General features: G+C 43.2%; 1 protein-coding gene and 1 long non-coding RNA gene across 3 annotated transcripts; one reads left to right on the top strand and one right to left on the bottom strand.

Moving 5' to 3' along the window:
• Positions 1–744: 744 nt before the first annotated feature.
• Positions 745–4,074, top strand: LOC107053136. 2 transcript variants are annotated; one of them, XR_006939018.1, is made up of 4 exons: positions 745–1,062; positions 1,166–1,254; positions 1,695–1,858; positions 2,872–4,074. It is a non-coding gene; the product is annotated as an uncharacterized LOC107053136 (long non-coding RNA). The 2 variants fall into 2 exon arrangements; XR_001466154.3 differs by having other exon boundaries at positions 1,166–1,858.
• Positions 4,075–5,952: 1,878 nt separating this feature from the next.
• Positions 5,953–18,275, bottom strand: GCM1 (glial cells missing homolog 1). Its single transcript, NM_206980.3, has 6 exons — positions 18,207–18,275; positions 13,063–13,253; positions 11,491–11,743; positions 10,465–10,577; positions 9,382–9,510; positions 5,953–7,329 (listed from the first exon to the last, which is right to left on the bottom strand). The coding sequence occupies exons 2-6, from the start codon at positions 13,162–13,164 to the stop codon at positions 6,805–6,807; spliced, it is 1,122 nt and encodes a 373-aa protein (NP_996863.3). The 5' UTR covers positions 13,165–13,253; positions 18,207–18,275; the 3' UTR covers positions 5,953–6,804.
• Positions 18,276–18,903: the final 628 nt, after the last annotated feature.

The raw sequence follows: 18,903 nt of genomic DNA, 5'->3' as shown, positions 1-18,903 counted from the left end.
TGCAGCAGTGCCTGCGGAGCTGCCTCTGCACCTCTGGGGACTGCTGACCTGTGCTTGGTAGGTAATGTACAGGAGGGTCTGACCGCACCAGGGGATACTTAGTGAAAACTGTATGGAAGCTGAATGTAAGTGATTTTTTCCCAGCAAAGCCGAGTCGTTCCTTGTACAGGTTAGTACAGGGATGGGTATCATTGGTCTGATTGCTCCTCGGATGCTTTTCCATTTTTTCTCAGCAGTATGTAATGTAGCATTAATGTAAAGCAGCATCATGTAGCACGTAATGAGCATTCACAGCTCATGTCAGTGGATCCTTCTTGCCCCAGCTTAATATTTTTTTAGTTGGGGGATACCCAAGGCAAAGACAGCTCCTGTTATGAAACCTTCCAGAAGGCCTCTGAAATTCAGGGTACTTCCCAAAATTCCTGCACTTCGTTTTCAGTAAAAGTCAGTGTAAAGGTCTTTCATTTGCTGTGGATAACGTGATGTCTGCCTGAAATGACAAGTACGGATATAGTGGGTCGGTTCAGTACTGCCTGGAAATTTAATTACAGGGGGAGAAAATATTGAGTACCCTTAAACTCACCTTGAGTACACGCATCAGTAACTGACAGTGTCTAGACAGATGGTGATCTGGAAAGTAAAGTCTGGGGAAAATAAACGTACAGATATTAAAGTCAGCTGCACTTCCCAGTGACAATAAAGTGGAAAGAGCTGGGGGAGGGAGGGGGGGGGGGGTGACAACTTTCATAGCAGCCGCCAAAGCAGTTGCCAGCAGCTTCATGTGGAGCCTGCTCCCTCTCTGAGGAGTGTGTCTCTTTAAATATCTCACATAAAAACCAAGGTCTGTAGAACCTGAAAAACTACAGCAAAAAGCAATGTGACGATAAGGCGAATATTTGTCTGGCTATGTGCAAAGCCCCGAATCAAGTTTTTCTTCTTTCCTTTCCAGGGACTCTAATTCAGAAAGGTGTTGGTGAGACCCAAATCGTACGGTGGATCGTAGCGTGTTTTTACCATCCCTCACTGGAGCGGAGCAATCGCAACGGGACGCACTGCTGATCGGTGTGTGATCTGTGTGTGATCTCTGAGCTGTGCCACGGCAGCAGTTCTGATTACCCTTTTTTTTTCTTTCTTGTTTTTTTTTCCACGAGCCTTTGTGTTACAGATACGTTCAGAGGATCTGGTGACCCTCGCTGTGGCCATGCCCAAGCCACCCGCTTTGCAGACAGAGGTGATCTTGGCCTTCAGGAAGCTGTATGTGAGCTCACCTTTCTCTTGTTATGCTTCAGAGCTTTCCAGAAGCCCGGGCCTGGAATCAGGCTTGACTCTTTTAATAGACAAGATCCAGACACAAAATAACTTTTGTCTCTGAATCTGAAGGAGAGTTATGCTGTGGTTATACAGCTGCTGCTGATGTATGCAGGAACGGTGAATTTGGTGGTGGTAATTTCAAATTCCTACAGGCTCTGTTCCTGCTATGAGCAAACAGCCTGCGTTGTTGGGATAAAGTAAATCAGGACTTTCTGGATCACAACTTTGGCTTAAAAATTACATTCATTTCCTTGATAGAGTTTCTCAGAAAAAACACCTTAACTGACTGTCACTTCTTATGCCGCTTTGCCATCTGCAGTGCCGGGATGGTACCTGAGCAAGGATTTCAGTTAAAGGTTTTCTTGCTGTAACTCTGTTCTTAGCTATCAGCAGGACTAAGATGGAATAGGAGTTGGAAAGCCTATAGTCATCATGGGAATGGAGACACTGCTTTGTTGGAAAAAAGACCACGTTACATAGTTTATCTGGACAATCACAGCCACTTGCAGCAGCATTGCCTGTGCTGCATTTGCTCTTCAGTGAACTGGTAAGAGATATGCTTGGATTTCCATCCCTGTGAATGCAGATTGATATTCAGCCATTTCCCTGTTAGTCTGACAGTTCCCATAAAGAACTCCTGAACTTGCTGACCAACTTCAAAACAGCCTTGACCAGTTATACAGTTCTCATGCAAATACCCACAGATGGTGTTTAAAAGTATCTATTTAGAAAAACTTGAAGCTTAGTGCTGCTGAATGAGGTTTTTTTCTCTTACTGGAACAGGGCATCAGAGAAACCAACCGATTAGAAACACTGAAGTGGTCCCTTGACACCAGGGAGGAACATTTTGGGGAAAGCATTAGTTTTACAGGAAAGAGCTATAAAAAGGAAATAAAACCAGAACACACTTCACTTGACCTTGAGGGAAAACCTCTGCCTCCAGAGGCCCTGCTGTGCTCAAAGCAATGGCCGAGTGGCTGGGGTCCTCTTTGCCATCACACTCCCCCTGTCACTGCTGTGACTTGTACAGAGGAAATCTGCTAGTTTGGCAAACAGCTTTTCAAGTCACCAGTATTTACAGCATCCACAGAAGTTTGTTTAGTTGGAGCTGTGTGTATGGCAGCTGTTCCTCACTGCTGTCAGTACCTGTGTGTGGGCTAAGCATTCACCATCTCCTCTGGAAGTACCAAGGAGATGGGTACTCACTAGCACCGTGGTCCTGGCCTTTGCCTGACAGTTTCCATCAAGCACAGAAAGCAGCAAGCAAAGAGGGCATCACTTTATGACTGTCTTTAGAAGAGCAAATAGTGCAGTGCTTGATAACAGAAGACTTAAGTCACATCACTGATGGTACGGTTGCCAAATGATGTGAAGAGCTGCAGTTCAAATCTTGGTGTAACTGGTTTTGAGAAATAAAGAACACTCCAACCACAAGCACTCCCGGCCAGTTTTGGCTCTTTGTTTACTAACTCAAAACAGAAGGAATGAGCTCAGTGTGAAAAGCTGGTCAAAGGCCTTCCTGTATTGCCGTGTTGTCTGAAGGGCCTGTCTGTGTTTCAGGAGCTGCTTGTCATCCAGGAGGTCATCCTGTAGCTCACAGAACTCAAGAACCCAGTGAGGAGACAGCAACTGACTTGAGAAGAGCTACATTGGATATTAAATGTTCCTAAAATCACAGAATGGCTGAAGTTGGAAGGTGATCTCTTGAGATTATCTGGTCCAACTTGCACTTAAGGGATACCCAGAACAGTGGGCCCAGGAACTTGTCCACATGGCCTTTGAATATCACCTTTTTGGCCATGTGGATGCACTGATGTCTCACGTTCAACTCGATGGTCACCAGGATCCATGGGAGCATCCTACCAGGATTCATAGACTTGTCATCCTGTGCTAACAGCAATGCTTCCTTGTATCTGAAGGTGAGCAGTGTTGAAATGTACTCTGTGGAAGACAAAACCCCCTGGAACCTGGGGACTACAGCAGCTCTGGGAGAAGGAGGCACTGTGTTGAATCAGGACGTTGCACAAGAGCCAGCTTCAAACCGTTTAGGGTATTTGGATGTGCAACATTAATATCCCACTCATGCTCTGCTTTGATTGCTGATTGCTTCTATTTATAATCGGATATCATCAGAGTTCCTTCACTTCTTCCTCTCAAATAGACTGCACCTCCTTCTCATCCTCCTCCACCTCTCCTTCCCCCCTGCTGAGACCCACCATGGAGCCACTTCTACATTTTGCTTGCAATAAAGTAAAAGGTTATGTGGTTCCATTCTAACTCCTTGGTCATAGCTATGTAAAAAGCCTCAAATGAGGACATCAAGGAGAAGCAGAGCAAAACTTCCATGAGTACCAGATGCACAGGGTAGTACACCTCACAGAGGCCAAGAAGAAAGAAAACCTTTGATTAAATTACTTGGATTGTATCCCCCAAAATTTATTACCCATTGTTTCATTTAAAATCAGAGAGAAAGCTCTTAGGAGTGTATTTTAGAAAGCAACCCATTATCTTGCACATGGTATAGCTTCAGTCTGCCAATAGAAAGTGGAGATTTTGTATCAGTGGTTAAAATTGAAAATGTCTGATTGCATTCTCACTGTAACTGTTTTCACTCGCCAAGTTAGAGAAGGCTGAAAGAAACTGTGTAGATCAAATCCCTCTTTGGCATTCCCATGTCCTTGTTAGTGTGATTGATACAGAAGCATTCCCCTCCCTTACAATGATATTCTCAAGATAACAACATTAAAAATTGGAGTTGTCCAATTGGTGCCTTTTATCTTTATCTGATTAGATGCCTATATTTCATCTTTAAATTCTGCCTGGTTAAAAAACCCCACAAAAACAAAAAACCCAGCACCCACCCAAAACCGAAGACAAACAACAAAAAACCAAGAACACTACCAATACTTTTTGTGAGACGTAGCTTGGCTGTGTGTATCATTCCGAGTAACTTTTCTACAGTGTCTCTAATGAGCCATCATAGATGAAAATATCTGCTTAGAGGCAAGCACTGGGACTACTTCCAAAGAATATTGAAGGCAGGGCTTCCAGAGCTGGGTCCTTGGGACAGCAGTGAGTGTAGTCCATCCGTGCCATGCAGTGATATTCACAAAGCCAATACAACTGTCTCAGTGTTCATGGTTCATGATATTTTCTTCGAACCGTAGGATGAAATGTACCTAGTGCTGTCTTTCAGCTCTGATTTCTATCACTGCTCACAGCTGGGCACATTACCTTACAAATGCTTAAGAGTGGGTTACAACAGAGAGGTACAGACGTTTCTTTTCATGCATTCTAAATATATTGCAAAAAGTTCTTCTTGCAAAGGCTACACCTGGGATGTGTGTCTTCATATTCTGAGCCAAATAGTTATAAACGTGGCGCCATACTGATCCAACGTGTGATTGTACCAAAAAGGATTTCTGCTGCCAGCACAGAAATCAGTGCAACAACATGGAAAGGTCAAACTGACCTTGACAGCATGCAAATCTGGAAGGCCTTTCTGTGCTTACTTAACCCGAGGAAAATCAAATGGTCATCCTGTGTCTCATTTCCCTCCTTTTCAAAAGGCACTTTATCCCTGCGCCTAAAACACGTATAACTTGGAAAATCAGTGGGATACACCAGTGGGGCCAGCTGTCTCCCCACAGTGGGGTACAGTCCCAAAGCCAGGGTGCATGGGATCATAAGCAGGAGCTGCACAATGTAAGGAATTCAGGGGAAAGGCAAGACTTACATCAGGCACAGTCCGTGCTGGTGTGGCCAGTTGGGGAGCCACAGAGGAATCTCTGCTACGGGACATGCAGCCACAAGGGATGTGTCTGCCCTTCCTGCATCTCACCTCTCAGAGCACCTGTGCTGATGGCTCTCATTGATTTCGCTGTCTTAGAGGTGGAGGATGTTCATACCCTTGGTATTTCGTCTTTGAGACACTAATCCAAAGGAGCATAAAATACACACAGAACTGGGGACTGGAATGGGATTGGCATAGTTTGGTGAACTGACCCTCATGTACGACAGTAGGCTGTCCTTTTGTGATCCACATTTAGACTTTTTCCACATAAAAAATTCACTACACAGCCTTTGTTTCACAAACATTTTGAAACATTCTATAAATATAATTTGTTCCAGTCTTGTAAATGTCTTTAAATTCCACCCTTCACAGTGAGAGCAGTTTTCCTATAACCGATGTATTCCCAAGTGATAAAGAAAAAAAGATGAAATCTAAATAGTTGAAAACAAGCAGAAAAAGAAGACGAACCATAGGATGGTTTGGGTTGGAAGGGACCTTTAAGATTGTCTAATTCTTGCCCCCCTGCTCTAGGCACAGACACCTCCCACTAGACCAGGTTGCTCAAAGCCCCATCCAGCCTGGCCTTGAACGCTTCCAGGGAAGGGGTATTCATGATCTCTCTGGGCAACCCATTCCAGTGTCTCACCACCCTCACAGTAAAGGAATTCCTTTCTTTATTAGGAATTCCTTCCTAATATCTAGTCTAGATCTACTCTCTTCCAGTATAAAGCCATTTCCCCTCATCCTGTCACTACATGCCCTTGTATAAAGTCCCTCCCCAACTTTTCTGTAGAACTCCTTCAAGTACTGGAAGATCACTGTAAGTTCCCATGAGAAGACCAAACCTGTTTTGACGGACAGCAGATATGCCATGGTCTGAGGTACTGTGAAGTTTTTATTGTCGCTGGTTTTGTAATACTGTCATCCCAGACTCATCTCAATAAAAAGTTCATTTTGCCTGGGCATGGCTTGTCCCACAGGCAGGGCTGGTCAGGACTGCCAGCACTATGCCTGACTCCAGAGGCTGGCAGCATGTGAAGCCATGGAAGCTGGGGGAACCAGCCATAGACACGGCTCCAGACTTGGCCTTCCTCAGCTCTTCCTTGCAGAGGTGGCAGTGGGGGCATGTATAGGGGCTTTCCTCTGCATGGTGTTGGATGGTGGCCCCTGAGACATGGTTCAGAGAGTAAAGACATCAGAAACATCAGATTGGATTATGGTAAAAAAAGGTAAAGAAGCCTTTGCCAAAAATCACAAAGCTGGCCACTAAATTCAGGCAAAGAAGTTCATTTTTTGGCACCCTACTTTTTTAAACAAATTAGGGAAGTGATATCTTCTGCTGAAATATAGCTTACAGAAGTGATTGAAGCACAGGGTGATGTGCAGGAAAGGATGCTGAAGGATTTTACCAATAGAAATTGGCTGGAAAAAACAATGAGGCACCTTCAGTACAGAAATGTGTGAAACTAGCTCAGACGATATGGTTATAGGGCTGGTGCCATGAAATTCTGCCAAGCTGCCTGGTAGCAACTGGGGTAGTTTGTAAGAAGAGATGATGACTTCATTAGACTAATAAAGTAGTGAGGGAAAAGGAAGAAAAGCAGAGAGAGCTCTGCAGGCATAAAAGCCCTTCCTTATGTCTAAAAGCAAAGATGCTGCCCATTGCCAGAGGTGCATATAGAAAGAAAATGTTAACCCAGTCACCGTAATGGGTACAGGTTACAAAACAAGTTGTTGCAGTAGCTGGGGTTCACGCAGTGCCTTCCTTCTTCCATGTCACCATGGCTTTCCTTGAAGAGCGCTGGGAGCTGCTGGTGGTGCTGGTGTGAGCCACGCAGGCCAGGCCCATGCTGAAGCAGAGGGTACGACGGAGGAGGGAGGTTGTAGGCCGAAGGGGCTTTTCCCTCACAGGACTCCTCCCCCAGAGAGCCAGCACTGGACCTGAGGGGATTGTGGCCTCCCTCTGTAACCGGCAGCACACCAGGGATGTGCAGGGGGCTGCTCCAGGCCTGTGTGCACGAGACACCATGAACAGGGTGCACCTGGCCTTCCACGTGCTCCATGGCTGCCCTCAGATATGGCGGCTGTTCCATGCAGCGGCCTGGTGTCTGCTCAGGGGAGCTTGTGCTTAAACATCCCCCAGAACTGGCAGGTAGCATACACGGGTCCGGCTTGGAAAGGAGCAAAGGCAAAGCCTTCTGGTTGGGCACCTCACCTGTCACAGACTTGGGAAAGTAAGGTGAGGTTTAGTGCAACACAATCCAGGCTAGCAACATGAACCAAAAAGCAGTGAGTGCATACAGAAAGGCATTAAATTAATGCAGGGAATAAAGCAGGCATGGCAGCAGGGTCTCCTTTTAGAGCAGAGCCAGGGCCTTTGGGTGCAAACCTAGCAGGGGGGCTCTGAGCTCATGGGTCTGGGCTTGGCTCACTGGTTTTCAGCTAAATTCTATTTTAAACAAAAAGAATCACTAGATCTCACATTCACAGCTGCCAGGATACATTGAAGGAGCACCTGAAAATGAAATCATTGAAATACATTTGATTCCACAAAATTTAAGTTATTTCTATGGAGTTTGGAAAACATACAAAGTAATTTTTTTAAATGGTTGTTTTGAAGTGTTCTTAACTGACTATTTTTATTTATCTTTAAATCTTTTTTCAGCCATAAACTCCTCTCATTGGAGGAGGGAACAGCACACTGGAATTATTCTTCTGAGTCATTTTTTTTCCCTGGATATTTTGCAACTTCTTTAAATGCTTTAATTATTGGATTATAATTTTACACCATTTAATTCCTGTCAGAATACTCATTCTGTGCTATCGTTTCTGATTAGTACTTACAGATCTCTGCTCTTTATAATACTGCCTTTGCGTCCATTTAATTATAGTGATTTTCTGACTTGTTAACTGCCAGAGTAGGAAAGCTCCTTTCAACTGCTCGCTCTCCTTACCATGAGAAGAAATTCCAGTGACCTAATTTAGGACCAGCATATCTTCAGCTAAAAATCAGGTGACTCCATAGAGAAAACATCCTACATATCACCTGCTCTATTTTGGGCCCATATATTTTTCTATGGCTCTCCCTCCTCATTTCAGGTCAAAACATTACAGGCAAATCTTCTATGGAGACTTCTCTCAGCTTCAGCAATACCAACTGCATGTGAGAACCTGTTCTTGAAACTGCTGTATTACAACTGGTCATGGCAAACAAGAATATCATGAGTTATTCTCAAGTCTCACTCTGACTGCATGAAGTCAGGCCAGTTGACAAGTAGGCCATTAGATATTAATTAGATAGATGAAGAACTGTCCTTAACATGGGGCTGGGTAAGATGCCACCTCCAGCACTTCAAAAGACAAACCGGCTGTGAAGATGAGCGGTATACAGGTGGGTGTAACCCAACCTTTGCAAGGAAAGTCACTAAATGCAGCCTTGCTGCTCTACCTTCTGACTCCATCAGGAACACAGGGGTCTATAGGACCTCTGCAGCTTGTCTTTCACAAGAGCTTCCACTCCCAGATCCTTGGGCAGAGATCTGTAGATCTGCCCTGTTAATGACAATTTTGTTTTGTCCAGATACCACACTCAGTATATAACAGAGGTATAATATAGGTAATACTACACAGTATTTATGGTATTCAGAAGTTAAATAATATGCTCTGTATGCACACACATACACAAATATTCCTCATGAGCCCAGTTATTATCAAAAAGATGCTCCAGTTTGTGTTCATTTGTTAAATTTCTCATATTAAAAGTTAAATCCATTTAAAACCTGCTAATATTCTCCTTCATTGTCAATACAGAATTGACCAAATACCTAATTACTTTATTCCCAGATTTGTTTATAAGTTATTTAATTTCTGGAGCTGCACTTCCACTTGTAGGAAAATTTTCTAAAGGCAACTTGTGCATTTTTAAAGAAGGAAAAAGTTACGTACATACCACTAAATAAAATGAGGCCAAGAACTATTTGCAAGCATGAGTTATACGGGCAAAAACCACGCCAAGAATGATGTGAATAGTGACGTGATAGCCCTCCAGCCCTGCCTGCAGCCCAAAGAGGTTCTGACTGGGGAATGCCAGCAACAGACTCAGTGCTGAGCTGAGCAAGGTGCTCAGGGCAGCCCTGCTCCTTCTGTACCTGACAATGGGGAAATGAAATGTAGGGACATAAAACCCACTCCCACCCAAAGACAAGATTCCTAATAGGAAGTGTCTTGCACCATGGATCCCCTGCCCTGCAATTTCATTTGTTGATAATAAAAGTTACCTTGACCTCCTGGAGTCTTATTAGTGTTGGAGAAGTTGGAGAAAAAACGGTGTGTGCCTTTTGAATGGATCTCCTTGCTTCTGCTTCTAGTTTTGTTTCTGGACGTGGATGGTCATGAGCCCCTTTGGACTTGAGAAAGGAATTGTGTTATTTAGAAACAGTCTTGTTACTAATCTTAAGGGAGTAGGATTTTTTTGCACGGGCCAAAACCACACACACAACCTGGTTTAATGCTTTGTATTTAATAAGACTTATTTAATTTGAGCTCAAGTAACAAGCATATCACTGCTGAAGTGTGATAGGGCAGAAATTCCCTTAAATCATAAAGCAATACACCGCACTGATATGCAGAAGAGACTCCCCACACTGGAGACCCAATTAAAGACAAAAGGTCAGCTGGCTTGTCCCTGCAGATATTATCATTCTTCTTAGATGTGTTTAGCAGGACATTAATTTTTATTAGCTCTCACAGAGAATTAATATTATTTAACCTGCATGTAAATGAGAGGACTATAAAGATTCAGAAGACTAGAAGGCAATGCAGTGTTTATGGTACTAAACTAGGACTATAGCTTCCAAAAATAGTTCCAATTATTTAAACATTGGATGCACTGTTTTCCAGGCATAGGTTAAGTATAATGCATAGATGGTGTTTTCCATACGTAATCCCTTGGGATAGCATCACGTCTATGCAAGGGTCCCTGGCAAGGCTGATATAAAGTGGCATTTCTGATTCTTTGATAATTATTTGTTTCCTATATATGAGGAAAAATGCTTCAAAATCAACAGGTTCTTGTAGGAGCGTAAACAAAAGTGCTGCGAAACTATAGAAGCATAGAGTAATTTAGACTGGGAAGGACCACTGAGGGTCTGGCTCATCCTCCTGCTCCAGGAGGGATGCCCTCAGTTAGATCAGGTTGCTTGGGAACTTGCACTCTCACTGTGAAAATTTTTGACCTTACAACTGCATTGTTGACATATTCCATGACCCTTATGTGTTGGAGCAAGAAAATCTCCTTAATACATTAAAAAAAAAATCTTTAACATCAACCTGCATAATGTAAGGTAAACCTATATACCAACCTGAAAAAATATGAACTGGCCTTCGTGCCTCCAGAAGTTGGTGACTGGGTAACCCCCATGGCCTCGGCAGGAAAGGAGCCGCAGGGGTCCATTGCAGTTTGGACAGCATTTCCCTGCAGAAGAGACAGGGGGAAGTATTTCCTGTGTAACGCCAGACAGGTGAATCCCATCTGGTACAATGGTTCGCTTGGGAGTGGACTGCCACTTCTAGTCTGGGGTTTAGAAACTGCACTGAGAAGAAACTACACAAAAAAAAATTTCAGACATAAACATAAGCAAATAAATAGTTACATTTACTCTGTTTATTATTAAATATAACTAGCAGAGACTATTTCCATGTTTAGTATGGTCAGCTAAGAGCTTTCACCTTCAAAGGTCTTAGCATTTTCTCTCTGTTCTTGAATGTGCCTGAAATGTCAGGTATGTTCTTATCAGATTTTTCTATGGGACATTATTCTGACCTCAGTGAGTGCTCCAAGTAAAACCTTTCTCTAGCTAAATGTTCATTGGTTTCAGAAAACAGTAGCTCTATTGAGGAATATGAAAGAGCTTGGAATACCTAAATGAATGCCTAAAAGGATGTGTGTCCAGCTCATTTTCTCTGTTTGTACAGTCTTGTCTCTGGCAACATGGCCATGAGGCCTATTTGCCAGCCATTGTAGTTAATGAGCACTGTCTTTCCCACGAGACTTCCCCAAGTTACTCTTGGGCCCATGAAATAATGAAAGCAACACTCAGGTCAGCAGGGCCTGAGAAAGCTGCAAATCAATCTCTAACCATCTTCCATCATAAAAAACATCATACAACTGTAGAATATCACAAGTTGGAAGGAATCCATAAGGATTATCGAGTCCAAAAGGAAACAAGCAAACAAACAACACCCTCTAATATTAAGAAACGTAAAGTGCAGTATTCTAAGAATGCAGGAATGGCTGAGTAACCCGAAGAGTACTGTCTATTTTGATTTGGCTTATGCGGTGTTCACTTATTAGCTGCCATGCAACGAGCAGCCATCCCCATACTCACGCTGTTGTTTTTGCCTAGCTTTGTCGCATATGGCCGGCCTCAGGTAGATCTTCCTGCCATCCAAGGTGGAACAGTCGTTGCCGCAGACCACCACCCCAAGGCAGGACTTCTTTAAGATACGAGAGTTGTGGTTGTTGGTGTTTCTCATTGCCCAGCTACTGTGGTGCCTCTGAGCGTTCTTATCCTCTGAGCTGTAAATACGTTTTACGTAGGAATCTGGCCATTCCTGAAACCAGTCTGTCTGTCTCACGTCCTGAAAAGAGACAAAATAGAAACAAAAATGTTATACTAGAGGAGGGCTTATGTAAGAGCCCAGCATGGCCTTCTGCTGGGTTTCTCCAAGTCAGGGTCACTCTGGCACAGCAGCAGCAGTGTTGGTTGGCAGCTCAGCTGCCAGAGAGCATGGCACAGGGAAGGCAGAAAAACTGAGGCTCCTCACAAGCCCCCGAGAGCCAGGAAGGGCTGGCCAGGAGGATTGGCCTGTGGGTTCTGCCTAGCGCAGAACTGCTCCAGGGTACAAAGATGGGGTACCTGACAGAAAACAACACATGCTGCTCTGCTTTCCCCTTCGGGTCATGAAAGCAGTTTTATACAGAGTCATCTGACTTGATTTAGCTCAGCTCGCTGGAAAAAGGGCAAACACTGAATCAAACGGAGGCCATTTGCCCATCTGCAGGTCTTTCATTCTGGATTTTTGGCCTTAAAAGCACCATGGAAGTCTTCCACAGTGATTTTTTGAAGTCCAAAACCAAAGGTTGGGTTTTATTTTCAACCCTGGGGAATGAGCAGAAAAAGCAAACAAACAAAACAAAGACAATACTGTAAGGAACAATAAAAGAACGAAACATCTCAGTGGAAAATGAAATAAGACAAAGAACTAACTACACAACTCCTTTATTGCTACAGTCAACATAGCAAAATGGAGTAAGCTGTAAAACATGAAGCATGCCCTCTGATAGTTTTTGAGGGAAAAGGCTGATCATAACAAAGGTATAAGAACTGAACAGGACTTTACTTAAAATTGCTGTTCCCAGCCACTGAGAGCCATTATAGCAGTAGGAATATGAACTGTGAAGACAAAACCTGCTGAGCGCCCTCGTTGGAGAGCATAGAGAAAGCTATGGGGGAAGCCTCCAGGCTGAATGCAGGTGAAGGTGACCTTGGGGAGGAGGTGGCCTGGGACATGGAAACTTTGGGAAAGGAGCAGTGACATAGCAGAGAAGAGACTGGGATCAGATAAGAGAGCTGGGTTGGAAGGTGAAGGACGGGGCTGGATGGTAAAGGAGCCTGGCAGGAGGAATCTGGCACATACGTACTAAGGTAAGAAACAGTGCGGGGTGCCATGGGTTTTCTGTGGAGGACATGGTTAAGGTTTTTAGGTAAGGGGACCAGAAAACGACGGAAGGAGGGGAAGATCATTTTACTGGATATTCTCTAGCCCTTCAAGCAAAACAGTGTCCTATAGCTCAGGGTGACAAAGAGCATAAATGCGATGAGGCATAGAAGAAAGAGAGTTTTGTAGTGGAGAAGACTGATCAGATTTGGGTAAATTTCTAAGATGCAGACACATACCTGGGGAAGTTTGATGTCATTGATATCCCAGCTTGTCATTTCTCCATTTCGGGATGCAGAGTCCTCCTGCTTCATAGCAACACTGTCTGCAGCCTTCAGCATTTTTGAGATCCTTCCCGAACTTTGCAAGAAAGTCTCTACCGGCTGCTTTTGAAGTTGTCAGCACTCTCAAGCAGTTTACAACCAGGAAGCTGTTTCCCGAAGCAAAATGATAGAGAGGCTGCTCATTAAAGATAAAAATCAGTGTTCTTCTGCCAGAAAAACTTGTTCCATTAAAAGTTTTGCAAGCCAGCAGTGCAGTAGAAAGTATAGCTTAGAGATAGATCATGATGTTACAAAGGCATGGTGAATAGCAGGCAAATCATGCTTTTATCTGTATTATTTTACTAGGTTTTCTCTCCCACCCAGTCACGTAACTCTGCTGACAGCCTCCTTTTACATGAGATCCCACTCTGGCTCTCAGTATTTTCAGAGCCAAACTAATCAGCTGCACAGTGCTCTTTGAGTCGCTGCTTATTCATTAGGTGTTTCACATACAACGTGTGACAAGGGTGAGAAGCAAGAGTGCACTGCTCCATCACTCCAAATGAGGTGGCTCTCCACCATTTCAGAAACTATTGGCATCTGAGAGCTTATCAACTGAATGAGGGAAGCGTGGAGAAGGAGGCTGAGCTAGCTGCATGTTTGGCACTATTGCATGCAGGGCTTTAAGCTGAGGCTGATTCTGAGAGGGCACCACAGGTTCAAATGAGATGTTAGACAGTAGGAAAGGGGGATATTGCTGCTTTGGAATACAAATGGCTGTGGGAAACGTCAGGCCCTCAGCTATTTCCATATTGCATTACAACAGATGTGGAGTTAGTAGAGCCATGACAAACAAAATATGAGCTGCATTGGAAAACCAGGATAAGCATACTAAATAAATAACTCTTGACTACTGTGTGCTCTAAAACATGAAATGAATTGTTACCTCACCCAAAATGGCGGTCCCATTGCTTTTAAAATAACTTTTCAAGATGAGATGTCTTAGAAATTGACTTTAATTTCCACCTTATTAGAGAGAACAGAATAATTCTTCTTTTTATGTTATATCGATGAAGATAAAACCATAATTGAATATTACCTTAAAGTTTAATGAAAGACAGCGATAGCTACATGACATTAAGCAAAAACTCCCAAATTTACAATGAGTCATACATATTGAGCTACTGCTGGCAAGGGCTGAAAGAGTAGCAAAAAACGTGAGTAATAATTACAGGATGATGCAACGTGGGGCTTTTTTCATTACAGTTTGTGTAGCTTAAGTTATTACTAAGATGTCTCAGCTTGATTAAATATGAGTTCTGAATTAGTCGTCATCCTTGGTTTTTCTCCTTCATGTTTAGAAGGGTAACGTATACAGTACTTATTTCACAGAGGTCTAAATTAACTCGTGGAAGTGACTGAGGGATCCATATAGGCAGTTCTATAAATGCAAAGCATCAGACAGAAAGCAGGCAGGCTGTTAGACTGCAGAAAGCTTGAACGGAAGGACTACACACAGCACTGTGATACTGCCAGTTGTAGAACAGTATTACTTTTTTTGCTTGCCATACTGTGCAGAAAGATCAGTCCTACCCAGAAAGAGGAAGGGCTCAGGGTGCACAGAGTCCACAAAAGCTAGACTTGTTCACTCTAGGGTTTATAGGGCTATTTGTCTTCTCTATACATTCTGACATCCAGAAGGGCGCAGAGGAAGCAGGGTGTGCTTCTTGTTGTCACTGCCCAAGAACCTGGTGGGCACAGAGTAAGAACTGACAGCTTCAAAGGAGAAGCAAGGAAATGTTTGTCATTCGCTGTGTAATTAATATCAGTTCATCTGGTGATGTCTATTCCCTCTTCCTTTCCCACATTACTTTGGATCTTTATGTTATAAGCACTGCCGGTATTGCTGCAGTACGTCATGAAGATCGAACAGATAGGACTGAAAAAAAGATAGGAAAGAAATAATATACAAAGAAAGATCTGCTCTTTATTACTGCTATCTGTGTAACATCTGAAATACATTAGCATACATTTAGAAAGAGATATCCCATTTTTTACAGCTTATGATCATTCTTCACTAGAAAAGATGAAGATTTTCTGTATTCCCCTTGGAAGCACTTGGTGTTGGCCGCTGTTAGGAGCAGATTTATGTATTTATAAAAGAGATTATGTGTACTACCAAGTGTCATAGTATCCAACAGCTTGAATTAATTTTAATTCAATGTAATCCACAAGTTCTCCTTTGAAAGGGTGGCCTTTCAAACCACAACCACAGATGAATCATATGAGTTCTTCAGCCATCATGTGTGACAACAGGTCTTGGTCTGGAGCTGTGAGCGGTTTTTTTGCAGCCTTGTGGAGCAGTGCCCAGCAAGCAGCCACCTCCATGTGGGCTGCTGCTGCCTGTTGTTTGGTGCCAAGCACTGATGGAAGGTAAGAGCTGGAGTGCTTGGATGGAGGCTGCTGCAGGGCAGTCACCAGGTCTGGCTTCTTGCTTGTGCTGTTCTGTTGCCACACAGAGAAGTGTTTCCGTCACTACCACCATCAGAGATCACCTCTCAGGTGCCATCTGTCAACAGTGACAACCTTTCCTTGATGTGAGGTGCAGACAGCAGCCCATTCCATGTCTGAGTTATCTGCCCTGCCAGTGGTGCATGTCTCACTCTCTTCGAAGCCTGCATTTGTGTTCCACCTTCAACCTTGACACTGAAAGGTTCTCCTTGCTGCACTTGTAGGAGCTGTTCTAGCCAGATGATCCCTACCAACCCAAACCATCCCATGTATCTTGCAGCCAACGCAGGAGTTAGCCCTCATTGCTCTCTAGTCCTCCCATGGTCCTCCTTTCATTGCTGCTGAGTGCAGTGCAAGGAGCTGACAGCACAGTACTAAGATGCTACAGATAGTCCTTGTAGAATAGTTCTTTAAATTGACAGGAAAATTAGTTTTTCATTGACTTTTTTTTTTTCTCCCAGTGACATTCAGTAGACTTTAAAATACCGAATTTATCCACAGATTCATCACTGTCTTTTGATCAACTGTGGCAGCAGGATAGAGCAACATGATTAAATTCATGGACATGGAGCAGAAGCTTTCTACAAGTAGACATGTCATTGGTAGTGAGAAAACAGTTATGGCCCGTGCAAAATGTGCTGGGGATGCTTCTAATTTTCTGGAAACAGGCTTTGTCTTGGGTGGCCCCAACATGTTCCCAAGTTGCTGCCTCTGTACTTAACATCATCTGAGATGCTTACACTGTATTCACTGCTCAGGACTGCAAAGAGATGAGTAGAGGTTTCTTTTTCTGGTTTCTTTAGAAGAAAAATGGATGCAATTTGAAATCTTTGCTTACACTTTAATTATCTACTTGAAATTGGCCTTGTTAAGGCTGAACGCTTCGCTGTACACTTCTTTAATTTCAAAGATTAATTTCCCATTCCTTCCCAGATGCCCTCTATATAGAAGCACTGCGTGGAGAGGCATATTCTACAGGGCTCTCTGTTGGTCACGTTGGATGAAACAGACATACCTACTCAGTAGATTATGAAACAGACAATCTTGGCCTTCACATAAGAGCTCAAACACTACTGGATGTTTTGGACTAGCTTTTGCCAGGCTCCAGATATGTACATCAGCTTTGCCAGCATGGGCTTCAGTCACTGCCTGTATTGCCCAGAACAGACATGCACATATAGACCACATAGACTGATGGAATATTAAAATCCTGTTAATGGAATGGTAACTTCTTGAACTGCTCTAACTCAATAGCTTGCAACAATCCCAGTTCTTTCTTTTTGTCAAGAGAATGACGTTTCAACCTGTTGCAGTATTCTCATTTTTCATTATCCACATTAATTCCCTGGCCCTTTCTAGCAGGTGGGCGCTGTGGCAGGCATCATCTGCCAGAAGTTGTGCCACATGAGCTTCATATCCACACATTTTTTGTCACATAACATAAATATCTTTGCCAGGCATCTTGGTTCTTCCTCTTGAGGAAATCAATATTAATCCACTTGCAGGATAGCTCCCCAGTGACATTCTCAGCTGTCTACCTGGGATGGGTATGAATTACTACTTTAACAATAGTATGAATAACATAAGAAGAATATTTGGAGACTGAGCTCTTTTTACTTATCTCTTCAGGGTAAGAGATAACTAAACTTGTCCCATCCCTGGTGGGGCAGTTGGAGCTTCCTGATCCTTGAGGTCACTTCTAACCCAGGCCATTCTGTGGGGTGCTTGAGTCTAGATGTTTCACTTTATGTCTTGGTAATTCTTTATTAAGACCTCAAGCTCTAATGCTTTGACAGTGAAGTCTAGCTTTCTTATTAGCTTTATTGATCACCTTAATTTGTTTCCTCTTACTGCATTAGACAGTCTGAAAAGCAGGCGATGTGTCTGGACATCTGATTTACTTCAGAAGGGACAGCTATTTTACAGATGCACAAACAACAAGGAAATACAACCGCACTAACTTTGGGATACTTTTGTGGAGTCAGCTCTAAATCTTTTATTGTTTTGCTTGTGTAGCTTGATAGCTTCATAAGCTAATTTTCCTATTTTCCCTCATGATCACAAATTCCCTTACTGTTACTGAAATAAGTGGTTTCTGAGAACTAACCAAAGTTTTAGTTGGAATGCTTTCCGGGGTCTCACATTTATACACTGCAGTAGCGTCAAGACAACATTTTCATCTAGTCAAAAATTGGATTTATTGTATGAGCATTGTGATTACTTCGCTAATCTTCTCAGTCTAGTACCTTCATACACATCATGTCTTGATTTCACATTCAGCTTCTCATCTTGTGTTTGTATCTGGTGCAAATACATTTAACTTCTTTGTTCTTCACACCATGAACATGACTTGCAGGCAAATCACGCTATGGATTGATGCTTGCACATTGAACATGGTTCTATTTTCTTCCACACAATTTTGTATTTTTCCCTTTTATTAACCTGAAGAGCACCTGTTTACTAAATGAGTTGCCTTTCACACTGCAGTGCTATAGTGTGAAGGAAAGCACAGCAATAAAAGTAGGGTGGCAAAGTCCTAGAATACAGCAGAAGAGGACAAACCCAAATGCAGTCATAGACACAGAAATGAAGGAAGAAAAACTACTTACCTCTGGAAGGCCTCAGGTAGGTAGGGATCTCCAGCAAAATACCCTTGCTTCCACTGCCAACCCTAAAATGAGGTCTGGAAAGGGGTGAATCCTGGCTCCACCCCTTCTCATCACTCAGCTGCATTGCATGCACCTGAGCTCCCCTGCGTTGGCCCTGCCTTCCAACCAGGTGCTCAATCACTGGTTCAGGCCATGACTTAGCATTTCTGCTACACGTGTCCATGTACTTCAGAAGAGAAATTTGGTATGTCACGATGATTATTGTCTTCCCTGTTCCTTGTAGGAGCTGACTCATTTCTAATATCATCTCTGACAGCTCTTTCTTTTCTTTTCCAGGGTCAGATGGAATATCATCCCTGAGGAATCCAGCACCAGCTATGGATAATTATAAAATAAATTCCTATCAGTTATTCACAACCAAACTTCAGATCAGCCACTGTTGCTGATATAATCATCTGCTACAGTGATCCAATATGCACACACTGTTCTAGTTTCTACAGACCACATCTTGTCATGGATTCATATTTTTGTGCAGAAATTCTAAAACTTTGACTAATTTGCTCTGTTGTATATTCAAAAATGAGTGAAACCTTTCCACAGCCTGAGCGACTGGAGAAACACCTTGTGGGAGAAATAGTTTCCTTCCAGTTGTTTGCTTCACTACAGGACTTAGCTTGTGTTGCCCCTGAGAAAGCAG

Source organism: Gallus gallus, chromosome 3 (assembly GCF_016699485.2).
Source record: "Gallus gallus isolate bGalGal1 chromosome 3, bGalGal1.mat.broiler.GRCg7b, whole genome shotgun sequence".
Lineage (NCBI taxonomy): Eukaryota > Metazoa > Chordata > Aves > Galliformes > Phasianidae > Gallus > Gallus gallus.
Note: the sequence above shows the minus strand (reverse complement) of the source record. Positions and strands in the feature narration are given on the sequence as shown.